Source organism: Ambystoma mexicanum, chromosome 8, assembly GCF_040938575.1.
Source record: "Ambystoma mexicanum isolate Mex_15411 chromosome 8, UKY_AmexF1_1, whole genome shotgun sequence".
Classification (NCBI taxonomy): Eukaryota; Metazoa; Chordata; class Amphibia; order Caudata; family Ambystomatidae; genus Ambystoma; species Ambystoma mexicanum.
In genome coordinates this window covers 788,501,748-788,523,848 of record NC_090929.1, presented here as the reverse complement: position 1 = coordinate 788,523,848, position 22,101 = coordinate 788,501,748, and the positions used below count along the sequence as shown (strand labels likewise).

The following is a 22,101-nucleotide window of genomic DNA, read 5'->3' as shown; positions in this document are numbered from 1 at the left end:
AAGCCTACCAAAGTATAAGTGTTCAGTTCTTTTTTTTCTCTCTTTTACTACTTAGAGTTATTAGGTTCATTTTGCATTGTTGTGTTTTACATCGTGTGTTATACTTTATGTTTTAAGGAGGAAGATATGTAATGATTTGTTATTCTCGTGATGGCCGCGTTCCAGCTTCACGAGCTACGCAACCCGTTCTGCCGGGCTTGTGAAGCTGGAATACGGGTTTGAAAGTACACGGTTAGCGGAGCCGTGAAGAGGTAGGCCGGCTGTAATAAAGATCTATACTTACCTTGCCAGATCCGGTGCTTCTTTTCACTTGCCCAGTTTTGAATGCCAATGCTAAAATGAATATAGGTCTTACCAACCAATTTAAACTGTCCCATCACCCCTCTCAAGCAAAAATACAACAACAATTTGGAAGGCATTTTAACGTCGAAACTATGCGCAGACAGTGTATAGTTTATGTTTTATTAACCGCCTTAATAGATTATACAGTCCGAATACGAGAAAAACAGAATCTCAGTATGAACACAATTTCCTTTTAAAAATTCACCTCAAAAACATTGTCCATATTTGAGTTTTTATTACATGCTAAATCAAAAAATGTGTTGTCAATGTTACATTTGAATACAACTATGTCACAAGATTCAGCAACAACTACAAAAGCATGCACTGTAATTATTTAAATTCACTGATTAACAAAATACAGACAGGACATCAATGCAGTTGATTCATCTTGTAAAAAATAAGGTTAATCCACTAAGGCGGTAGGGCTTGCTTTAATTTATAGAAGTTGTTGCTTCAAGTGCTACAATTTCTGAAAAGAACAGTTTCCTTTCATTGCAAATTCAATGAGCCAAAATGCAAGACAAAGGACTTGACCTACAGATATTTAGCAGAATATTTGGTACTAAACGGTGGACAGCTTTTCTCTTTTATGTTAACAGATGGGGATGTTTAGCGTTCTTTGAAGATGCAATCTTCTTTCAAGTCTTCACAGCTTGGATCTGGTCTGATGGTAAAAAGAAATAATATATTTAGCAACACATATTAAATAGGCTAAGCATTATGCCGTGTGATAGGCCGGTAGAATGACAGCCTGGCAAAGTTTTCCCAGAACGGAGACTCAGGCATAAAGTATGTTTCAAGGATTTTTATCAACCTTTTTATAGAACCTAAATAGAATATGGCAGGATGATGCAAACCTCAATAAACATGGTCTCAGAATAGTGCTTTCTAAAGTGTCAGGGCTCAATGTGAAGGAAGGGCGACTCTCTCAACAGAACAGGATTTCTTCGACCTTCTTTCACAGGTGGTCCGGTCAGGGAAATGTTCAGTCTCGACAAGTTTGTTTGTTTATTAATTAAACAATTCACAGGGAAAGCGATGCATTTGTGGCACAAATACGCTTGCAGAATTTACCATTAAAAACAGAGCGGGGTACATGGGTCCTTTACAATGGGGTGAGAGAATCTGACCTAAAGATTAGCTGTGTAGGGGAAGGTGGAAACAAACCAGGGACGAGGAAAGGACAGAATGACATAGGAAAGGGATTGTGGAGAAAATGTTGAATTAAGGATGCTGCGGTGATGGAAAAGAGCTTTAGGGTTGTCCATGAAGGGCAGGGAGAGTGGAAAATTGGGTGATGCAGTAGCGTAGAGTGCTAGGGAACAGGTTCTTCAGAAAGAAGGAGAGCTTTGAGGTTGGATTTAAACCACAACTGCTGTGGAAGATGGAACATCCCCCCCTTGTGTTTTAAGTATTTTAATTAGTTTACATACACATTATTCAATGAGGGTCAGACTAAACAGGCAGAGAGCATTCTCTGTGCCAATTAAAACAGAGAAAGTGTTGGGGCAAGGGTGCATCACTGCCTGTCCGCTGTTTAATTTATATATAGCTGATTTGGAAGATTATCTGAAGAAGGCTTCCTTTATTTCCCCTCAAATATTCAATCTTAATATCCCATGTATTGTTTATGCAGATTCTATTATTCTGCTTTACTGTACAAAGGTGGGGTTACAAAGACTGATGCTTTCAGCTACTATACGCATTTGAATCTACATAAACTAACAAAAAAACAAAACCTCATCGTTCATAGTCTAAGTGTAACGATTTGCAAGGTTTTGTCACTCTCCCTAAGAAGAAGCCCTTTTTCCATGAAGCTAGGGAGCTGCGGCTGCTACCCAATAATCCCCCTAGGGGTGGTTTAATGTGGGAGGACCTCATGGGGGTGGGCCTCTCACTCTGGGGACAAGGACGATCACCTAGGGTACAGCCCATTGAGCCAAATCAGTCCCCAACATTCCCTAGACTGTATTTTTGTAGCACATGTGATATTGTCAGAACAGATTATACCGAGATGAGGAAGACTACAGCCATGAGGAGGCTCACCGGAGGCATGAGGAATGCCAAAGAGACATTATCTACAAGTGCTGGCGCTGTACTGTGGTGAAGTCCCGGAGATAAAAAGGAAAGAGGGAGGGACCACCAGGGGGCGCAGGCAAGATGGCTGACTGATCGGCAAGCTCCAGTCCCTGTCCTGGTAAACTGCGGAGACATAGCAGAGTTAAGTGCGTGGGTGGGCCGCTACAACAGCCCCCAGTACAGCGGACAACATTCTGCATTCAATCTTTGTATATAAAGCGGAATGTATGTATATGTGTATGTTAGTCCGGCTATACAAATCCACATCTACCTAATTTTGCATGGATATTCCTCTTTTGTCCGGGGCAAGGTCGTAGTTTATGTCTGGATGCAATTTTCTTGTATGCAAAACATTTGGGGATGTGTGTCTGTATGTTAGTCTGGCTATACAAATCCAAACAGCTGAACCCACTGCTACCAAAGTTTGCATGGATTCCTCATTTGTCTGGGGCAAGACTGTAGTCTAAAATGTACTCTGCAGACACCCTCATGTGTTGGTTATTCCTTTGAAATGTATTACTACTGTATATGTACAGCTCGAAAGTGTTTACTAAAGCATTTTTAAAAGGTAATACAATTATTCTTTTATCACGCCACTCCAAATATTGGAAATGGCAAGCTTACAGTTTACTTAAGTTCATTCACGAGAAGAGTGCACAATCAATCATTCTTTCTTGGACATTTTCTCAAATGTGCTGAAGCCATTGAGTGACTGAAACATGCCGCACAAAAAACATCACCTGGAAAAGCTCCATCTGATGCAAAGCGAAAATCAATATCAAGAGCTTCTGAAACACAACAAACAGCAGCACGACTTGCCGACCAGAGGACAAGAGCAACTTTCTCTAGAGCACATGAGATGCCAGAGCAAACTGAAGCAAGACTTGTCGACATGAGGACAATAGCAACATCCTCTCGGGCACATGAGACACCAGAGCAAATTATTGCAGACAAGAGCAACATCCAAAAGGGCACATGAGGCACCACTTGATCAGGACCCGGGCAACGCTGTGTACCCCAGTTAGTGTGCTAATATGAGCAAACCACACACCTATGTAACCGAGTAATTAGCCCTGGGTCGGGAGGCTGAGCGACACGTGGTGAGCCACCAGCAGAGGGACCCGGGATGCCGTGTGGCGAGAGGCAGCTCTGGACGGTGGTGCAGTGATGAAGCAGAGGGCCCTGTGAGACATTCCGAGGGATAGTGGGGGCGGCTCTCTCCTCAACCAAGTCAGAGATGGACTGGCATGGGCTCGGTGCCCCTGCCACCTGCATAGGTGTTTAAGTGTTTGCACCGGCCCCCCAGTGGTGGGGGAACGAAGAGGAGGAAGGGGGTAGGGTCCGCCCCTGTCACCGTGAGGTTGCCCGAGGGACCGCCACAACGGCCCCCGGGACAGCGCCCCACATGCTGCATCTGAGGAGCTAATATGGGCAGGCTCAGTGCCTGTGGGACTGAGTAAACAGCCCTGAGCCAGGAGGCTGAGACAGATGGGGAGCCACCAGCACAGGGACTCAAGAAGCCCATGTGGTGTGGGGCGGCTCTGGACTGCAGTGCACATGGGAAGGTGAGGGCCCCGTGGACATTCCAGGGGGAGGGGTGGGCGGACCTCTCCTCAACAAAGTCAAGCACAGGCTGGTGTGGGCTCGGTGCTACATCCCCCCGCCGCCTGCATTGGAGTCTAAGTGTGGGTGTAGTTTCCCTTGCGCTGTGGGACTGAAGAGGAGGAGTGGGGAGTAGAGGAGGAGCGGGGATCGCGGGGTACCCCTCCCCCCTGTCATTGTGAGGCTGTGGCGGCTTTCAGAGCTGGAGTGGATGGCGGAGGGCCCTGCGCGGGTGGTGCCCGACTCTTTGGTGGTGAGCATAGCGGCTTGGAGACAGGTGATTCCTTGGGCCGGTGAAGGATGGTGGCAGTCTGGTGAAGGGCTGGGCCAGCGGCCCATTACAGTAGGGGCTCGGGCCCCCTAGTGTCAGCAGAGTGTTGTCGGGCTGGGCGGCCTCTCTCCCGCCCCATACAGTTCCTATGGTTGTGCCTGCGAGGACAAGCAACGGGCATTGGAGTGCCCTCAGGGAGTGGGGCCCGGTGTCTTTTCCCCTACCCAGAGATGTAGAGGATCCCCCTGGAACCAGCGTTTGACACAGAGAGGCCCCCGAAGGACAGCCCAAGCACTTGTGCACGCAGGGCTCAGGGGTGGGTGAGGCGCAAACTGATCTCCAGTGGCCTAGTGGGGAATACGGTCATGACTGCGACTAGGGGGTGAGTGGTGGCTCGTGACATCTAGAGTGCCCCCACCATCCGCAGTCAAGAGGTGCGGACGAAGGATTGTGGAGAGGCAGACTACAGTGGAGTTGTGGTGGCCAACAAGCATAAGAACCAGTGGTCGGTGAGACACCTCATGGGTAGAGAATAGTGTGGCGAGACAGACGCAGAGGACTCATCCTAGGGTAATACGGGGATCTAGACCCCGCAGAGTGCCGGAGGTGGGTGGGGTCACAGGGCTCAGCTCCCTTCCAGACTCTCCAGGGTTCTTTAAGCACTCTCCTCTGCTCTTCAGCTCCTCTGGTCCAAACTGCATCCCCAGCTCGCTCAAAGTGTGTCTCAGTGCTCCACCTTTTATACTAACAGGGAGTGTTCATTGGAGTCAGTGTTGAAAACGGAAGCCTAACTCTGCCTGTCCTCGTTAATGGGACAAGATGGAGACTGCCCATAGGAATACATGGTACATTGGTTCCTATGGGTAATCTTCATAAATGTGTTTCTCTTCTTCTTCGTCCCAGTGGATGTGAAAGAGGCAATGGGGAAGAAGTATAAGTATGGATGTTGTAGTTTTCCCTAATGCTGGAGGGAAACTTCTGTGTTTGTTAGGGTCAAGGGGGCAGATGTGTGGTTGTAGGTCAATGGGTTTTAGATAATGTCCCATAGTGACTGTGGGGATATCGCATAGGGATATATTTCTTCTCCTACGCCTCCCTTTAATCTTAGTACCTGTTGGAATTTCGGAGGGGGCAACGGGACAGGATTCATAACAACCTATAAAAGTGGAGGAAGTGTCGGGTAGGGGTTTGTCAGAAAGAGGGGAGTACTGCATCCCTCCCGAGGGCATTCCTTCAACTGTCCCCAAGGACCCCATGCTCAGGTGATCCTCCCGCACTGGTCCAACTCCAGGGTCTGGTACCAAAGTCAATGGCCGTGCCCTGGCCACCTGAACAAAGAATCCCTGGGGTCCATAAGTGAGAAAGCCCTCAGGTTTCTCACAGGGGCAACTTGAATATAGTGGGTGATCCAGCTGTGGACTGCTGTGTGACAGCCAGAGGGTTGAAACTAAGGAAAATCTCGGCTTTAGGAACCTGCTGCGGGACTATCACTGGGTGATTGTTTGGTGGGAGCACCCTGCAGGACCGGGAGGGTACACATTTCTCGCCCCCCCCACACCAAGCCTACACCAGGATAGACAAGTTATTGATGCCATGGGAACAGAGAGAAGTAGTACAAGGTCCCAGAATAGAGGTGATAACGTGGTCGGACCACGAATTGCTGGTGGGGAAATGGCAGGTATGCTTGAGGTACAAAGATACTTTGGTAAGGGATTAGGTGTTCCGTGATTTTCTAGGTAATGAGACAGAGGAGTATTTCGAGGCCAATGACACAGGGGAGGTAGACATGGCCACGGTGTGGGAGGCTGCCAAGGCAGAATTTAGGGGATTGCTTATCGTGGAGGGGGCACAGAAGAAAAGAGAGAGGGGGCTAATCGAATCCAAACTTCGGGTGGAAATAAAAATGCTAAGGGCCGAGATGGCGCAGAAGGATGCTGTTAGGGGAAATCTTGGCAGAAATGAGAGATAAGCAGCAGGAATTACACTCGATTTCCATCAGAGAGGTAGTCAAGCGGATGAGGTATACTCGGCAGAGATACTACGAGCATGGTGACAGGGCTGGGGCCTGCTTGGCGGACAGGGTGAGGGGAGAGAGGGTGGCAAGAAGGGTCAATAGGGTAGGAGATGCAAACGGGACATGGTGGGGGAGGGGATTCAGACCCAGTTTGCAGAGTTCTACCAGAGACTATAATCGCCGCTGAGGCAGTTGACGGGCGGTGATTTGCGGCTACCTGGAAGGTACGCAGCTACCCTGCTTGAGGCCCGAGGAGAGGGGCATATTGGATAGGGAGGTGACGAGGGAAGGGTGTTTGACGGCGATTTGTAAACTAAAATCGGGCAAGGCCCCAGGGGAGGATGGGTTTACTGCCAACTTTTATAAGCAGTATCAGAAATGTCTGGCTAGGCCCCTGGCCAAATTGTTTAAATCTATCACGGGGGTTGGCGGTGCATCCCGCCAATGTTCCTGCACGCTCTGATCATGGTAAACCTAAAGTTGGGCAAAGACCCAACCAGCTGCGCTTCATACCGGCCGTTTTTGCTGTTAAACATACATGCACAGATCTTTACCAGGGTACTGGCATCTCGGTTGGAATCCTACCTCCCAGGGTTGGTGCACGCAGACCAGGCAGGGTTCATGGGTGCATACAATATGCGGGAAGCGCTTCACATTCTCCACACACCGGGGGTCAAGAGGGAGGGTGCCCTTCAACTGGCTTTAGACTCAGAGATTTGATATGGTAAGTTTGGCCTTCCTGGGAGAGGTTCTTTCCGCAATAGGTCTATGGCTGAGATGGAGGCAATGGATTGCTGCCCTGTATTCGAAACCCACAGCAAGGGTGGTGGTGAACGGAAGGGTGTTACAGTCGTTTCAGTTACAGCAGGGCACAATACAGGGATGCCCACTCTCACTGTTGCTCTATCCATTGGCGATGGAACCATGGGCTACGGTCGTGCAGAAAGAGGAGGGGATCAAAGGGGTTACGATTGGAGGACATATGTATAAAATCAGCCTCTTCGCTGACGACGGACGCCTTGCCCTACATCACGGACCCCACCCCTTCAGTGCCGCGTCTGTTGGCCAGCCTGGACCAATATGGGATATTATCTGGATTCAAAGTCAATTTAGACAAGTCTGTAGCCCTCGTGGTGGGTGGGTTGTCGAAAACAGAACAGGAGTACGTTGGCAGGCTTCCGTTCCAGGTGCAGGAAGACCACTTCCAATATCTGGGGATACAGGTTTATAAACAAGCAGGGGATCTGTTTCAGGGAAATACCCACCCCTATGAGAAGCGGTACGGAAGGACGTGGAGTGCTGTGGCATTCTGGGGCTTACCTGGATGGCGCAGTTGAACTGTATAAAAGTGGTGATATTACCCATGTTCCTGTTTCTGTTCATGATGCTCTCAGTGGTGGTCCCAAAGTCCTCTTTCAAGGAAGTTAAGGGGGCCCGGCTGACATTTCTATGGTCGGAAGCCAAACATAGGGTCGCATACAAGACATTGGTCTTGCCAAAAGAAGGGGCAGAGTGGGTTTCCCAGACTTCCTATGCCCTACTATAAAGCGGCCCAGCTTCGGGTCTTGGTGGACCACTAAGATCTGGCGTCAGAGAAGCAATGGGCACTGCGGGACAATGAGGTTCTGTCATCGGTCTCCCTGGGGGAATGGCTGTGGGTTCCCAATGCCTGCATCCCAAGGAGGGTGCTGTATCACCCAATACTGGAAGTTCTGTGGACTCTGTGGCGGGAGGGGGGATAACAGGTGGCTGTCTAAGTGGCCATCCCCATTGAGTTGCATTTGGGCACATACACTGCGGGACGGGATTCAAGAGCCATTAGCTCTCCAGCTATGGCATGAGGTGGGGCTTTCCAGAGCAGGCCAAATGTGGGAGGGGGGCACCTACATCAAGTTAGAGAGGCTAGTTGAATACCTGCACACTGGCACAAGGTCTATATTTTGCTACCTGCAGCTAAAGGGAGTCTTACAGGAAGGTTGGTAGGGGAGAACTTGCAAAGGGAGCCGACAGACTTTGAGAAGCTTCTCCTCACGAAGGGGGACTCTAGGGGCATAATTACCTGACTCTACAAAGGTATACTAATGGCAGAACCCAGGGACCCATCTTCAGCCAGTATTAGATGGGTATGAGACTTAGGTAAAGAGATTGACAATGCCCTTTGGGCACTGATGTGCAGAAAGGTCAACAGTTTGATGGCATCCCTGCAGTACCAGCATCAGGCCCTAAAGGTCCCGCATAGGTGGCACTACCCACCGGCGGTGTTTGCTAAAACGTGCAAGGGTTATGACCTGGGCTGCTGGAAATGTGGGGGGCGAAGCGGGACTATGGTCACATGTGGTGGGGCTGTGGAAAGGTACAAATGTACAGTCGGGAAGTCTTGTTATGGATTAAAGGAGTGGACGGGATCCATAGGGAGCTCTCTCCCTGGCTGCTGCTGTTTGGGGTGTTGCAGGGGTCAGAAGAAGGGAGGAAGGGGCATATAGTAAGAGTGATGTTGGTAGCAGCTAGGTGCTGCCTTGCCCAGCTCTGGAAAAGTCTGAGGATGCCAGTCGAGCGGGATTGTGTGGCAAAGGTGCAAGCTATATATGATATGGAATTCCTAACGCACCTGCTCGACGAGTCTAGATCCAATATTGAGGGCCTATGGGTTTATTTGTTTGAGAAGTATGGACATTGAAAAATGGGGAGGGGAAGTAGGGAGGGGAGAGTGAGGCCTTGGGGCTTCATGGTCGGCGGCCCTCGAGTCCGGGGTGGTAAGGTCTCTGAGTTAGGCTAGCCAGTGATGACTTTGGGTGGAGCTTCACCCGACCGAAGGATTGGGGAGTGACTAGCCTAGAGGCCCCGGGATTGTTGGTATGGGGAGAGTCTATGAGGATTCGGGAGCCGGAAGTGACCAAGCGGTATGGACCACATGGACAGAGGTTAAAGGGGTGTTATGGGGGGGTGAAAGGGTGGGGGTAACAAATTGGTATTTCAATTTTACTTTTTGCGCAGTTACTGATTTGCCCTTGATGATCATGTCATTAGTTTGAGTTTGTGAGCCTGGAGTCATGGGGGACTGGAGGGTAGAAGGGAAAAGTGTCCAGTTGGAAAGCTCATAGTGTTTTTGGTAGCGAGTATGAAAGGAGGGGGGTAAGGAGTGAGGGGTGGGAAGATTTGGGGGTAGTGAATGGGTATTCCAATGTTGCTGGTTGTTCATGTAATAGTTGGTCCTTAGTCTGTTTGAGTTTCTGAGCCTGGAGTCAAAGGGGTTTGGGGGGGTGTAAGGGAAAAGGGCCCAGTTGGAAAGCTCGTATTGTCTTTGTGATCTATGACATGCCAATAAAGTTTATTTTTCACACAAAAAAAGAAAGAGAAGAGGAACTAAAGGGAGTCTGATCGCACAGAAGCCGGGAGCCCTCTGGAGCCCGGGAGTTTCCAACTCCGAGTGAGGGCTGGAAGAAAGGCTGTGCTGAGGACGCAGGCAGCAGGCTGCAAAAGTCCATTTTGGGTCTCAGAGAAGCACACCGAACTGCGAGGTGGAAGGGAAATAGTGGTGGCCTGAGCGCAAAAACATGGACTGTCGAGTCCAGAGGGAAGCCAAGACAATAAGGGACGAAGGACCCCAAAGGTGCACCGGGACCGACTAAGCAGACGAGAAGAGCAGCGGAAGCCGCCGACAACAAACCCCATCCCAGGAAGGACTGGTGACGTGCAGCACCTGTGAGAAACCTTAGGGTATTCTCCCAAGCAGACCTCAAGAAGCCCTTTATTCAGGTGGCCTGGGAAGGGCTAACACTCTCAGACCTAAACCCTGGGAGCGGACGAGCGAGAGAGGATCACCTAGATGGTGAGACGCGGTATTATACCGGGGAAGGAGGAGAGGACGAGATCCATGAGGCCTTTGTAGGCTGTGATACATCTGCCTACCTTCCTCCCATTGAATCTCTCTTGCCCAAATATAACAAATCCCCTAGGATCCCAAACCCAGTTACATTCAGAAACCACCTCTCCCAGAATCCCTGCTTTCCTATGTCCTACCCGAATACTCCCAGTTTTTCTCTTTCACGTCCCTCTGATTATTATTTCCCGCACTCCCAATCTGCTCAGACAAAACACTACCATTCCCACAATCCCCCTTGGTCATTTTATGATAATAATCACAATCATTCTCGTTTTCGTCACAAACACTACCAATCTCACCCTTCTGAGTTTACCAAAACCCCTAGGACGAAGGCTATAATTCCATATAACACCTCTTCCCCATCCTACTATGCAGAGTACTAAGAAACTCTACCTCTCCCCTTTTCCGACACAAAAACTTTCTCCTGACATGAAAGACAACGGAGTAACATTAAAGTCATTTACCTCACCCTCCTGTAAACGTTGCAATGCCGAGCGAGCAGATTTCTATCATGCGAGTTTGAGCTGCCCTAACATTAGGTCTTTTTGGTGCAGCGTAGAGGAAGCCCTATCTAAAATGTTTATCTCAAAGCGGGTATATACACTAGAACTATGGCTCTTGGCCTCGATTGAAGGTGGTGCCCGCGCGGAGAGAAGACTTCTGGGTATGGCCTCAGTAGTAGCTAGATACCTAGTGGCCAGGTTTTGGGGGAAGGCCAACCCCCCACTTTTGCCAGATGGCTGGAATGAATGGACATTTGTGAAAGGAGAGAAACTATGTTTGCCTTGTCGCTGCCGAGCACCAGTCGCCCAATTGAGTACTGGGCCCTGTTCAGACAGTATCAGCTGGAAGCGGCACAAGATGCGCAGTCCTCGGTCACCACCCCAGTTCGCACAGATGGGCGAGGCGGACTTGTTTTTTAAAACCTTTATTTTGGGGTTTTTCAACTTAATACAAACATTCTCACCCACATTAGGGTGGATTTAACTGTGCACCGTCCCCACTCCCAGCCCCCCACCTCCCCTCTCCCCTCCACTTCGCCTCACGTTTTTATGCCTCCATGGGTTTGTTCTTCACCTCTCCGTGTCACTCTTTCGAGGAGTTAAGTCGATAGATTAGGCTGGTTACAAGTTCGTGCCCTGCTTTCATTGGGTACTTGATGGAGAAAGAGAGGTTTCCCCAGCTTCGTTAATCAGGAATACCACCACTGGGCCCCAAATGTCTGGTGGGCGTGCGTGTAAGGGCAGCAATTTAACAAAGTCCGTCTCCACGTCCAGGCAGTAGAGGATGTCTTTGCGCCAGTTGGAGACTGTGGGGGGGGTCCACGACCCCAAGAAATGGCGACTCTCCTGCGGGCGAGTTTTAGTAACAAACCTGCACGTTTTCTTATTGGCTGCGAGAGCAGTCTCGTCATCCTCAGCAAAACCACTGTCGAGATGGGTTGTATCTCCTCTCCCACGATGGCAGCTGTCGTCTCCAGGACTTGGTTCCAGAATGGGGCCAGCTTGGGGCAGTCCCATGTGAGGTGGACGAAATCGGCCATGGGGGTCCCACATCTTTCACACTTTGAAGAAGACTCGGGATGATTTGTGTTCACCTTCGCCGGTGTGAAGTAGGTTTGATGCAGGTAATTAAAGTGAATCAGTTTAAGGCGCGAGTTGAGAGCTATTTTTTGTGTTTGTCTCAGGATGAATGTCCAGTCTTCCTCTGGGATGGTGATTTGCAGGGACTTTTCCCATCTTGCTTTTACACAGGTGTTGGTAGGGGTTGCGTCAGTGATGATGGATCTGTAAATTTGCGATACTAGTCTGCCTTCTCCTTGCGCCTGGATTATGTTATGGTGAAGTTGCCAGGTCGGAGGTTGTCGTGGAAAGGCAGGCAAAAGTGTTTGTATGGTATATCTAAGTTCTGAAATAGATGAATGTGTTGAGGGCGGTATCGCCGCCTCGCAGTTTTGCTTGCTAGGGGGTCATGAAACTGCCCTCGGTGAAAAGCTCGCCCAGAGTGTTTATGCGCAGCTTCTGAACCCATTGGTGAAAGACCTTCTCTGACGTCAACGGGATTTCTTTTATAAATTTGACGGGAAGGAGTGGTGAGTATCGTGTTTGTACTTTGTACTTTTGGGCGATTCTCTTCCATATCTTGTACGTTGAAAGCACTATGTTCATGGTATTATTGAGGACTGGGATCTGGCTGATGACTGCTCTTAGCAGATTGGGTGTCGCTAGGGCTCGCTCTATTCATACGTGAGGTCTAATTATTTGCGAGGAGTACCAGAAGCTGAGGAATTGTGCCTGTGCCGCCCAAAATTATTTCTCTAGGTCTTGGAGGGCCAATCTTCCGCTTGATACCGGGAGGGTCAATGTTGAGTGTGCAACTCTGGCTGGTTTGCCCGCCCATAGCAGCTCGAGGACCATGCTTTTCAGTCTATTTAAAAAGCATTGTGGTAGCAAAATAGGCATGTTGGTGAATAAGTACAAAAGCTTCGGCAGGATCACCATCTTAACTAGAGAGGCTCTACCCCACAGGGTTAGTGGCAGTGTCTTCCATTGCGTAACTTTTTCCTGCAAGGTTTTCGCCACTTCTTCATAGTTGTCTCGAAATATGTCTTGATGGCTTAACGACATCTGTATCCCCAGGTAGCGAACTCGGGATGTTTCCCTTGTGAACTGGAAGTCGTCGACACATGATTTGGTAGCCGGAGTTAGCGGGAATATGATGGATTTTGTCTGGTTAATTTTTAACCCAGATACTGCTCCGAATTTACGTACTTCCCTCATGACTGGGTTCAAGTTTTCTGTGGGGTCGCGTATGAACAAGGCAACGTCGTCCGCGTACAGGGATATGATTAACTTGTGTGGGTCTATGTGGAGCCCCCTGAGGTTTTGTTGCTCTCGCAGATTGGAGGCCATTGGCTCCATTATCAATGCAAAAATTAGGGCAGAGAGTGGGCATCCCTGTCTGGTGCCACGTTGCAGCTGTATGGGGGCCGATTTTGCTGCACCTGCAATGATGCTGGCTTGGGGTTTAGTATATCATTGAGATATTAGCTTGATGAAGCGGGCTCCTAGTCCCATCCTGACGAGTACTGCAAAAAGAAACGGCCATTCCACCGAATCGAATGCCTTCTCAGAGTCAAGCAAGACAGCGATTGCCTGTTGGGAGGGGTCTAGGGCTTCGATGATGCCAAATAGCCTTCTGATTCCAAAGGTCGTGTTACGTCCGGGTATGAATCCAGCTTGGTCTGCGAGCACCAGAGCAGGCATCAGTGGCATCAGCCTGTTTGTGAGCAACTTTGCTAGGATTTTGTTGTCATGGTTGAGCAGGGAGATGGGGTGGTATGATGCACATTCCTCCGGTGGTTTGCCGGGTTTATGTAGGAGGACTATGTTGCCCTCGCAGGTGGACTGAGGGAGGGATCCTTTTTCCAATGCCTCTTTGTAAACTTCAGCGAGGAGGGGGGCCAGGGTATTTGCAAATGCCTTGTAGAATTCTCCCGCCAGGCCGTCTGGGCCGGAAGCTTTGGAGTTTGGAAGGGTTTTGATGGCCTCAATGATGATCTCTGGCGTGATATGTTAATTGAAGGGTTCTCGTAGTTGCCCTTCTACCCAGTATAGTTCCTTGTTCTCTAGGTACTCTCGCAGAACGTCTGAGTTTGCGTTGTGTCTTGAGCTATATAGTTCCTGGTAAAAGATCCGGAATTCTTCTGCAATACCCTCATCGGTGTGTATCAACACGCCTTGTTTGGAACGTATTCCTTCTATTGGTGTTGGTTTCCTGTCAGCTTTTATCAAATTTGCTAGGAGGGCTCTGGCCCTTGGCCGTATTGGCGGACTTGTCCGCAGCGGTTCAGGAACTTTATTTCGCGGTCTGCTGAAGCGCTGAACTTTTGTAGTTCCTCTTTTAGGGTGGCCTGTGAACCTGGGTCATTCGTGTTTATGCATCTGAACTCAAGGTGTTTAAGTTGCTCTTCGCTGGCGGTTAGTTCCCGCCTGATGAGGATGCCGTTTTCTTTTGCAAGGCAGACTCCTCTGGTGAAGCACTTTAATGTTTCCCAAATCGTGCTCATTGTGGAGACAGACCCTATGTTCGAGTCTACGAATGCAGAGTTCTCCTCTCTTATTTCGGATGCAAATACTTTTTTCCTGCATGGAGCATGCTTTAAAGCGCCAGCGCTGTAGATGGGGTTTGCAGCTGGATGGGCTGTAGGTAAGGGTTACTGGGGAGTGGTTGGAGAGAGTTTTCGGTACGATTTGGCAGGGACCACATATCATCAGGCCATTTGCTGAGATAAATAGGAAATCGATCCTGGAGCTCGTGTTGTGCACTGCCGAGTGGAACGTATATCCTCGTTGATCTCCATTTTTTGCTCTCTATGCATCTATGAGGTTGAAGGCTCTACAGATTTCTCCTATTTGGAGGCTGGCTTTGGAGTTGGGTTGTGGCGTTGTCCGCAATCTGTCTCTCACTGGGTCTAGTGATGTGTTCATGTCGCCTCCCCAGACAATGGTTGTTGGGTCTTGGGCGGAGAGGTGGGTCAGTACCCAGTCAAAGTTATTAGCTCCATCCACGTTGGGCCCATAGGAGTTGACAAAGACCATTTTTTGGCCCACCACGATACTGCACACTAAAAGTGATCTGCCCTTGGAGTCTTTCTCTGTGTGAACTAGTCGAAAATTGATTTTCCTGTTAATTAGGATTGCGACCCCTCTGGAATAAGACGAGTATGAGGAGAAATACCTGTGGCAGCCCCAGCTTCTAGCCCAGAGGTGATCTTTTCCAGGGAGCAGATGCGTTTCTTGGATCATGGCCACGTCGATCTCATGCCTTTTCAAGTATTATAGGATCTTCCTGGTTTTAGAAGGTAGGTTGCCTCCCCTTATGTTCCATGTTGCGACTTTGAATTGAGTGGTGTAATTTGTATGTTTACTTTGATTTTGCTTACATTGTTTGGAGGTGTTGTAGCATATCTTGACCCAGAACTTTGGCAGACGTCTGGAGGGTTCTCTGATGGTCGATGCAGTAGAAGTATTGGTGGCTGGTGGATTGGAGGGTTGATGGGGGGTATTGAACACGTGGCGCATTTCCCTTCCTTTATTCCTGATTCCTTCCTTTCACGGGCAACCCCCAACTCGCCTGTTTGTGAGCTAGAACAGGTGGCGGTTCCTGACATAGCCAGGCCGTCGTCTGATGGCCCACCCCTTAACAAAAAACTGTTGAACGAAGAAATGCTGTGCTAGGGGCACTCGGTGCTTCTCAAGTATCCCAGCCCCGTGGTATTACATTTCGTGTTTGTTCCGGTGAATTCTATGTGGTTAGTTGATTTGCTACCCATCTCTGACCTCCTCCACTTATGGTGAATTCCTGTGGTTTCTCTCCCTCTGTGGTCGAGCTTGATTGGGATTCCGATCTGGACAGCCTATCTGGTCTAGGAAAGCGTTTGTTTCCTCTGGTGACTGGAAAAAATTGACCCTCCCACCATGTTGCACTCTAAGCCGTGCCGGGAAGAACATTGAATAGGCCATTTGGTTATCTCTGAGTCTTTGTCTGATATTGGTGAAGGATCTTCTCTACGTTTGGACCGCGGGGGAGAAGTCAGGGTAGAAGTGGATTTTGTCCCCTTAGTTGAGGAGATCTCCTTTCTCTCTGGCCAGTCGGAGGATGGTGTCGCGGTCTCTATAGTTAAGTAGTTTCGCGATAATTGGTCTGGGCGGTGTGCCAGGGGCAGGTCTGGAGGATGGGATTCTGTGTACCCTCTCTACGGTGAACAAATGAGATAGAGCTTCCCGGCTGAAGAGGGATATGCAGAGCGACTCTACGTAGTCTTCCATTTTCATCTGTGACTGGTGTTCTCTCACTCCAATGATTCGGATATTGTTTCTTCTTGAGCGGCCCTCCAAATCCTCGCACTTGGCAATGGTCGTTTTCATTTGGGCTTCTAGTTGGGACACTTTACTCGATAGGGTTGTTGCGCCATCGTCTAGGTTAGACACCCGTTGATCAACTTCGTTTAAGCGTTCTCTGTGAGTGTCCATCCGGTGTTGTAGGAGGTCCACCTTAGAAGAGAGGCCATCCATTTTGTTGTTCAGACTACCTATGCCTACTTTCAACTCTAGCAGGAGTTGTTTGATTTTGGATGGGCTGTTCTCCGTCTCCATTTGGTGGGAACAACCAGATGTGGGCTCTTGATACTCTTGTAGCCGGGGGGCTTTCGGAGTTGGGCCACTTTCGAAGTTTAGTTTTCTTTGGGATTTATCTGGTTTTCCCATTGCGTCTATGGAGTTGGTGAAGGCTCTGGGTTGCAATTTATATTTCGCAGTGACTTGGTCGCTTCGCCGAGTTCCCGATGAGGAGGGGTAACTTGTGCCAATCTGTGGAGGTTGGGGGGGGCCGTGAATCGAAGTGGCCTCTTTGCGGAGTGCGACTTGGACACGTTTATCAACGCCTCTGCTGTGTCTCTTTCTCTGCTTTCTAAGCAAGGGGGTGAGGCTGATACTGGTAGAGTCGAGGGGCGCTCCCACCATTCTCTCCCCTGGGGGGGGTGCCACCTTGAGGGTGTTTCTTAGCTGCCCTTCAGCAGTGTTGAGTGACTGAAGGCTCTCTGTGCAGTATGGGATGTCTGGAGCCCCTGGCAGCGAGAGGCGTGCTGGTGTTTTGGGCCTTGTGTGTTGTTTTTAAGGGGGAGTCCTCCTCTGTGGCTATGGGGCTAGGGTGGGCCCTGCGGGGGGTGCGGGTGTCTCTCACTGCCCCCTCCGCCAAGGGCAGTAGTCTTTAAGTGCTGGTTCTTGTTACCCTTCTTTGAGGTAGTGTGGTCGGGGGGGGGGGCACGCTGCGCAGTGTTTATTCTGGTGACCCTCTTGTGGTGGTCTATGCTCCGGGGGGGAGATCTAGCGTGTATATATGCGTTCTGGACCAGGCTCCCCTCTACCCCCCTGTACCTTAATCAAGCGTCTGGCTTCTGGGCACCTCTCCTCCGACGCCATCACTGTCAGGTCCCAGCGGGGTCTCCGCGCTCCAATATGTCCCGGAGCGGTGCTGCCATTACCAGGGCTCTGGGACCTCGCGGCGAGCCCAAGCCTTGTGCTCCAGGCACTGGCGAGCAGAAGTCCGAGGCTCCGGCGATGTGGAGCAAGGGGGTAGGACAGCTCGCCGCTCACCACGTCGCTCCTCCCTTACCTCCGCAGCACGAAGTGTGTACTGCCGGTGTGGCGCGTATGGACGCCCCCCTCCAGAGCTGCGTTACGGGTCCGTCTGGGATGGGGGGGTCCTCCCCACTGCCACCGGCAGCTGCTAATTTCCCTCAGCTCCTGTCCACGTTGCAGCCCCCGCAATCTGGAGTGGCCGTGAGACGCAGGTCGTCCGGGCCTCGCTCGCTGTGGGAGCTGCCTTGTGTGGCCTGGCAGCTCATGGGACCCTCCCGGATTTTTTGGCCTCAGGGCCAGGCGAGTCGTTTGAGGGTGTGGGGGGGCCGATTCTTCCCCAAATCTCACAGGATAACAGCAGGACAGGTGGGAGGCCAGAGGCAAGGCTGGATAGGACGCTGTTGCACCGGGCACGGCAGGATCACGCAGGATTAATACGGGGCTGTGTGGGAGCTTAGACCAAGGCGGCTATCTTGGTTGGCCGTCTAGCGCCCTCTCAGGGAGGCAGACTTGTGTGAGAACTCAAATTTGCTTGAATGTGACTTCAGAATTGCGGATCCGAACACTATAAATGCCAGCAGTAGTGATGGACATGTGATTTGGTTGAACACACTGTTTGTGCTTGTGCATGGGGAGGGTTGAGTGGGAGGCAGGGCTCTGGCTGGGATTTAAGGGGAGATGGGAGTTCATTACCCAATAGGGTATCTGTTTGTTGTAAAACAATAAAGAAAGTTTTTTTTTTAAAAGCCATTTACCTGACATGTCCAAACACAAGGGTCAGGCAAAGTCAGGCAATTAACCAGAACCACACACACCTGACGGCCCTTTCCTTTCCCCACAGGGATAAAAGGTGGAGCATGAGAGCACAATAAGAGCAGGGCAGACCTCACGACGAGACAGAAAGCTATACAGGCATGGCAGTTCAAGAGAAGGAGAAAGATGGTGCAAACCGAGAGGTTGAGAAGGAGAAGCCACCTTGCCCTTTCCGACCAAGGCCCGTGAAACCTCTGTGGATGGTATCATAAGATTGCGAACAATAGGTCGAGTGTGCTGCAGCAGATGTCAATGGTACACGGAGCGTGCCTATCCTGAAAAGCAGGACCGAGGGAGACAACTGCAACTGTGGTACCGACCTTGACTCCAGATACAAGAAAAGCCAAGCGGTTCATCACAGCTGGTGATTCAAAGGCAGAACCAATAAGAAACCGGACTGTGCTGAATGAAAGTGGCATATTGAAGAAAGTTCAAAGAACTGTACATTGTTAGAACTGTAAAATTGTTAAGCGAAGACCAGCTGCATAGGGGATCGGCACCACATGGGTTCGCACTCGAGAGACTCTGGTGGATCCCGTGTTGATTGAAACGGCTGATACCTGAAGGTCGTAGGAGAGCCACCAAGAAAGGTCAAAGTTGTCATACAGGGGTCTAGCAAAATCCCTGTACAGTCGAAAGTCTTTGACTGTCAAACCTTGAGAACCTCTGAGAACGCAAGGGGACTGAATCCTGCATCGAGAGAAAGCAAAAGGAAATGTAAAGAGGGGCAAAGTCTAAAGTCTCAACAAACAGTGTGTTGACAAAAGTGAACTCTGCCGAGGGAGGTCCACGGGGAACTGATTAAAAAGACATTAAGATTTGAGAATGCCGGGGGCGCTGTTCAGCAGGGAGGAGCTGCGCTGACCGCCAGAAACAACAGCATTTTGGAACACTGGCAGCCCACTGGCTGCAAAGGCAGGGAGCTGGACAGGCCACTGGGCAGAACCACCATTGCCCTGAGCGGGATCCTGAAGGACACCGTGCTGCTGCCCTAAGAATACTGTGAACATAAAGGGCCAAACAGCTGGGTTCCGGGCCAGCACAGATCTCACACCCTGTGGAGAGTGGCAAACAGACCACATGAACAACAGGCTGAATACCACAGTGAGTCTAGCACGGGAAACGAGACATGCCAGAATACTTGCTCCCTCATAATACTGAGACTTGCCTGGGGGACAGGGGCCACCGTGTGAATTGTATAAAAGGAAGATAAATACTGCCCATAAACCCCTCCTTACCCCCCACCCCCTCCCCCTGAACCATTGAGGGGCATTGGGGGCAGGATACAGGGGTGGATATAATACAACACCACCTGTAGTGGGCAGGATTCGGTGACCCCGAACCCCACTGATGGCCCTGCTACAATGACTCCGAGGGTGTCCGGGGCACTAGTAGCTGGGCTCCGCATAAGGGGCTGCCACTCTGGTCGCCTCCCTGATATCAATCTGATGCCTGAGGGCCTGGAGACATCTGCTCCCCACCCAAGTGTGTAACCAGAACCAAGACTGGGAGAAAAGCAGTTCCCCCACTGTGACCATGACGAAGGGCAGTGGTGCACATAAAAAGCAGGGCAATATTGAACCCTTTACGAGGCAGGTTGCCAATGCAGCTATGGACACCAACAGAGCCTCAGACGATATGGTGGAGGGAATGACCCCAGCCATGCCTGACCTATGCCAGATAATGGACAGCATGCATAAGGGCTTTGCAACTATGAATGGCAAGCTTGACAACATTGACACCAAGGTCGCAACTCTAAGCGCCAAAATAGAGAGGGAAAGTGACAGAGGCGGAGACCCAAATTGGGACAGTGGAAGGTGACATTATGGAACTGAAATCCCAAGTAACCTCGATGTCCAAAGACCTTAAGCGTGCCCTGCAGAAATGCGATGACCTGGAATCCCGCTCCAGGCGGAACAACATCTGCATAGTGGGCATGCTAGAGGGGTTTGGCAGAGGCTCCATGGAGATTGCGATTGAGTCTCTCCTAAAGGAACTCCTGGGGGTCCCACCATTGTCAACATCATTTGTGGTGGAGTACGCTCACAGATCACCTGCGGTTAGGCCAAAACCCAGAGTTCTGCCCTGGTCAGTGCTGATCCAACTGCTGAATTATCAAGACCGGGACCTCATCCTTCACCTGGCATGGGAAAGGACCCCCCTACGAAATGAATCAGTGGTCATTCACATCTACCCAGACTTCTCCACAGCAGTTCAGCAGGAACAAAAAACATCTGCAGGTGTGAAGAAACTATTGAGGGAAAGATCGGTGCAATACGCGAAGCTATTCCCTGCAAGGCTGAGATTCCAACACCAGGGGAAAACCCTATGCTTTACATTACCCATGGGGGCTGTTCATCGAAGAACATACCCCTATCCAGCAGCAACAATGAGAACGAAGAACCATCGCCCTGATTTGGGATGGGGGGGGGTGAGGGTGTGATGGGGTGGGAATTGTTGGGTATAAAAATGCAAAAAAGTGTTTTGGCAGACACAATAGGGCAAGGAAGGGATGCTTGCTAAGACCGGACATTCAGGACAGCGGTCACTATAGCTGGGTGGGTCACCTGAGGGGGATTAACTTGATGAGTTGGAATGTCAGGGGCCTGGGAAACCATATGAAGGACTGCCATGTGCTGGCCTACGCCAGAAGACATGGGGTAAATGTCTGCATCCTCCAAGAAACGCACTCTACTGCGGCTACACACTGCCAGATTGAACCCATATGGGGTCCCAACAGATTCCTCACAGTATACTCGACTCAGTCCCGTGGGGCTACTATATTGATACATAAAACGCTCACATTTGACCAGGAGGGCAGATATGTGATAGTGGACAGGGTGCTGGAAGGTGTAGAGTTGTTGATGGTTAATGCATACAGAGCGAACGTGGACTCGCATGACTTCTATGAGGCTATATCGGACACTATCCGCGCATACCCACTGATCCCGGTTCTATGGGCGTGGGATATGAACTGCATAGTAGACCAAGGGCTAGACCGTACGGGCACAGCCCCTAAACCACTGTCTAGAAGTAGCAGCAGCCTCGTTGAGCAAATGGGGAAGCTTGAACTAAGGGACATTTGGAGGGTACTGAACTCACACGTCCACCAATGCACATTCTACTCATCCATCCATGACATGGCTTCCCATATAGACCTGATAGTAATCCAAAAACACTGGGTGGGTAAAGTAACCAGCTGTGCCATCCTGCCTTACACACTCTCAGACCACTCCGCTGTTATCATGTCAGTCTCGCTGGAAGGGGGGGGATAACACCACTTCACATTGGCGATTTAAGTCAGAGGCTCTCCAAGACGTAGTGTTTAAAGCAGGCATTGAGGGGTACATACACACTTATTTCCAACACAATACACCTGGGGAAACATCATATGGCAAGCATTTAAGGCCTATATTAGGGGAATGTTGATAGCTAAAGAATTTGGGGTCTTAAAAACAATCAGGCGGGAATTGATCAACTGTGAGCTCCGACTCAAAGCACTTGAAAGCACCTACACATCCAACCCAGACCCTACAACCATGGCCAACATACACTTCTCACTAAAACAATTTAAGTCCATCGCACTCAGGGAGGTTAGATACTTCACAAGACCAAGAGTGGCCAGGCGCTATGTAGAGGGCGAACGGCCCGGTATGATGCTAGCTGGACCGGTATGGGCAGAGAAGAACCCCCCCCTTATGTTGAGGAAATCCTGACTGAAAAAGGAGTAAGCAAGCACTCAGACCAAGAGATCCTAGAAGTTTTTAGCAATTTGATGCAAAATTGTATAAGGCGGAGACGAAACGGGGGGCGCGAGTCATTGAATCGATACTGGAAGGAATACTGCTTTCCAGATTATCCAAGAGGGCCAAGGAAGAAGTTAACGTCCCATTCACGGCAGAGGAAATAATTAAGGTAATAGGTGAACTCCCATGGGGCAAGGCCCCGGCACCGT

At 50.1% G+C, this 22,101-nt stretch overlaps 1 protein-coding gene across 2 annotated transcripts in view; it reads right to left on the bottom strand.

Annotated features, from left to right (window-relative positions):
• Positions 1-448: 448 nt before the first annotated feature.
• The window catches only part of ARL6 (ARF like GTPase 6), a 2,156,307-nt gene continuing 2,134,654 nt past the window's right edge, over positions 449-22,101 (bottom strand). For both annotated transcript variants that reach the window (XM_069610620.1, XM_069610622.1), the window contains one exon: positions 449-1,006. In XM_069610620.1, the coding sequence (XP_069466721.1) occupies positions 981-1,006 (26 nt within the window). In that variant the 3' untranslated portion in view covers positions 449-980. The remainder of the gene's footprint in view (positions 1,007-22,101) is intronic.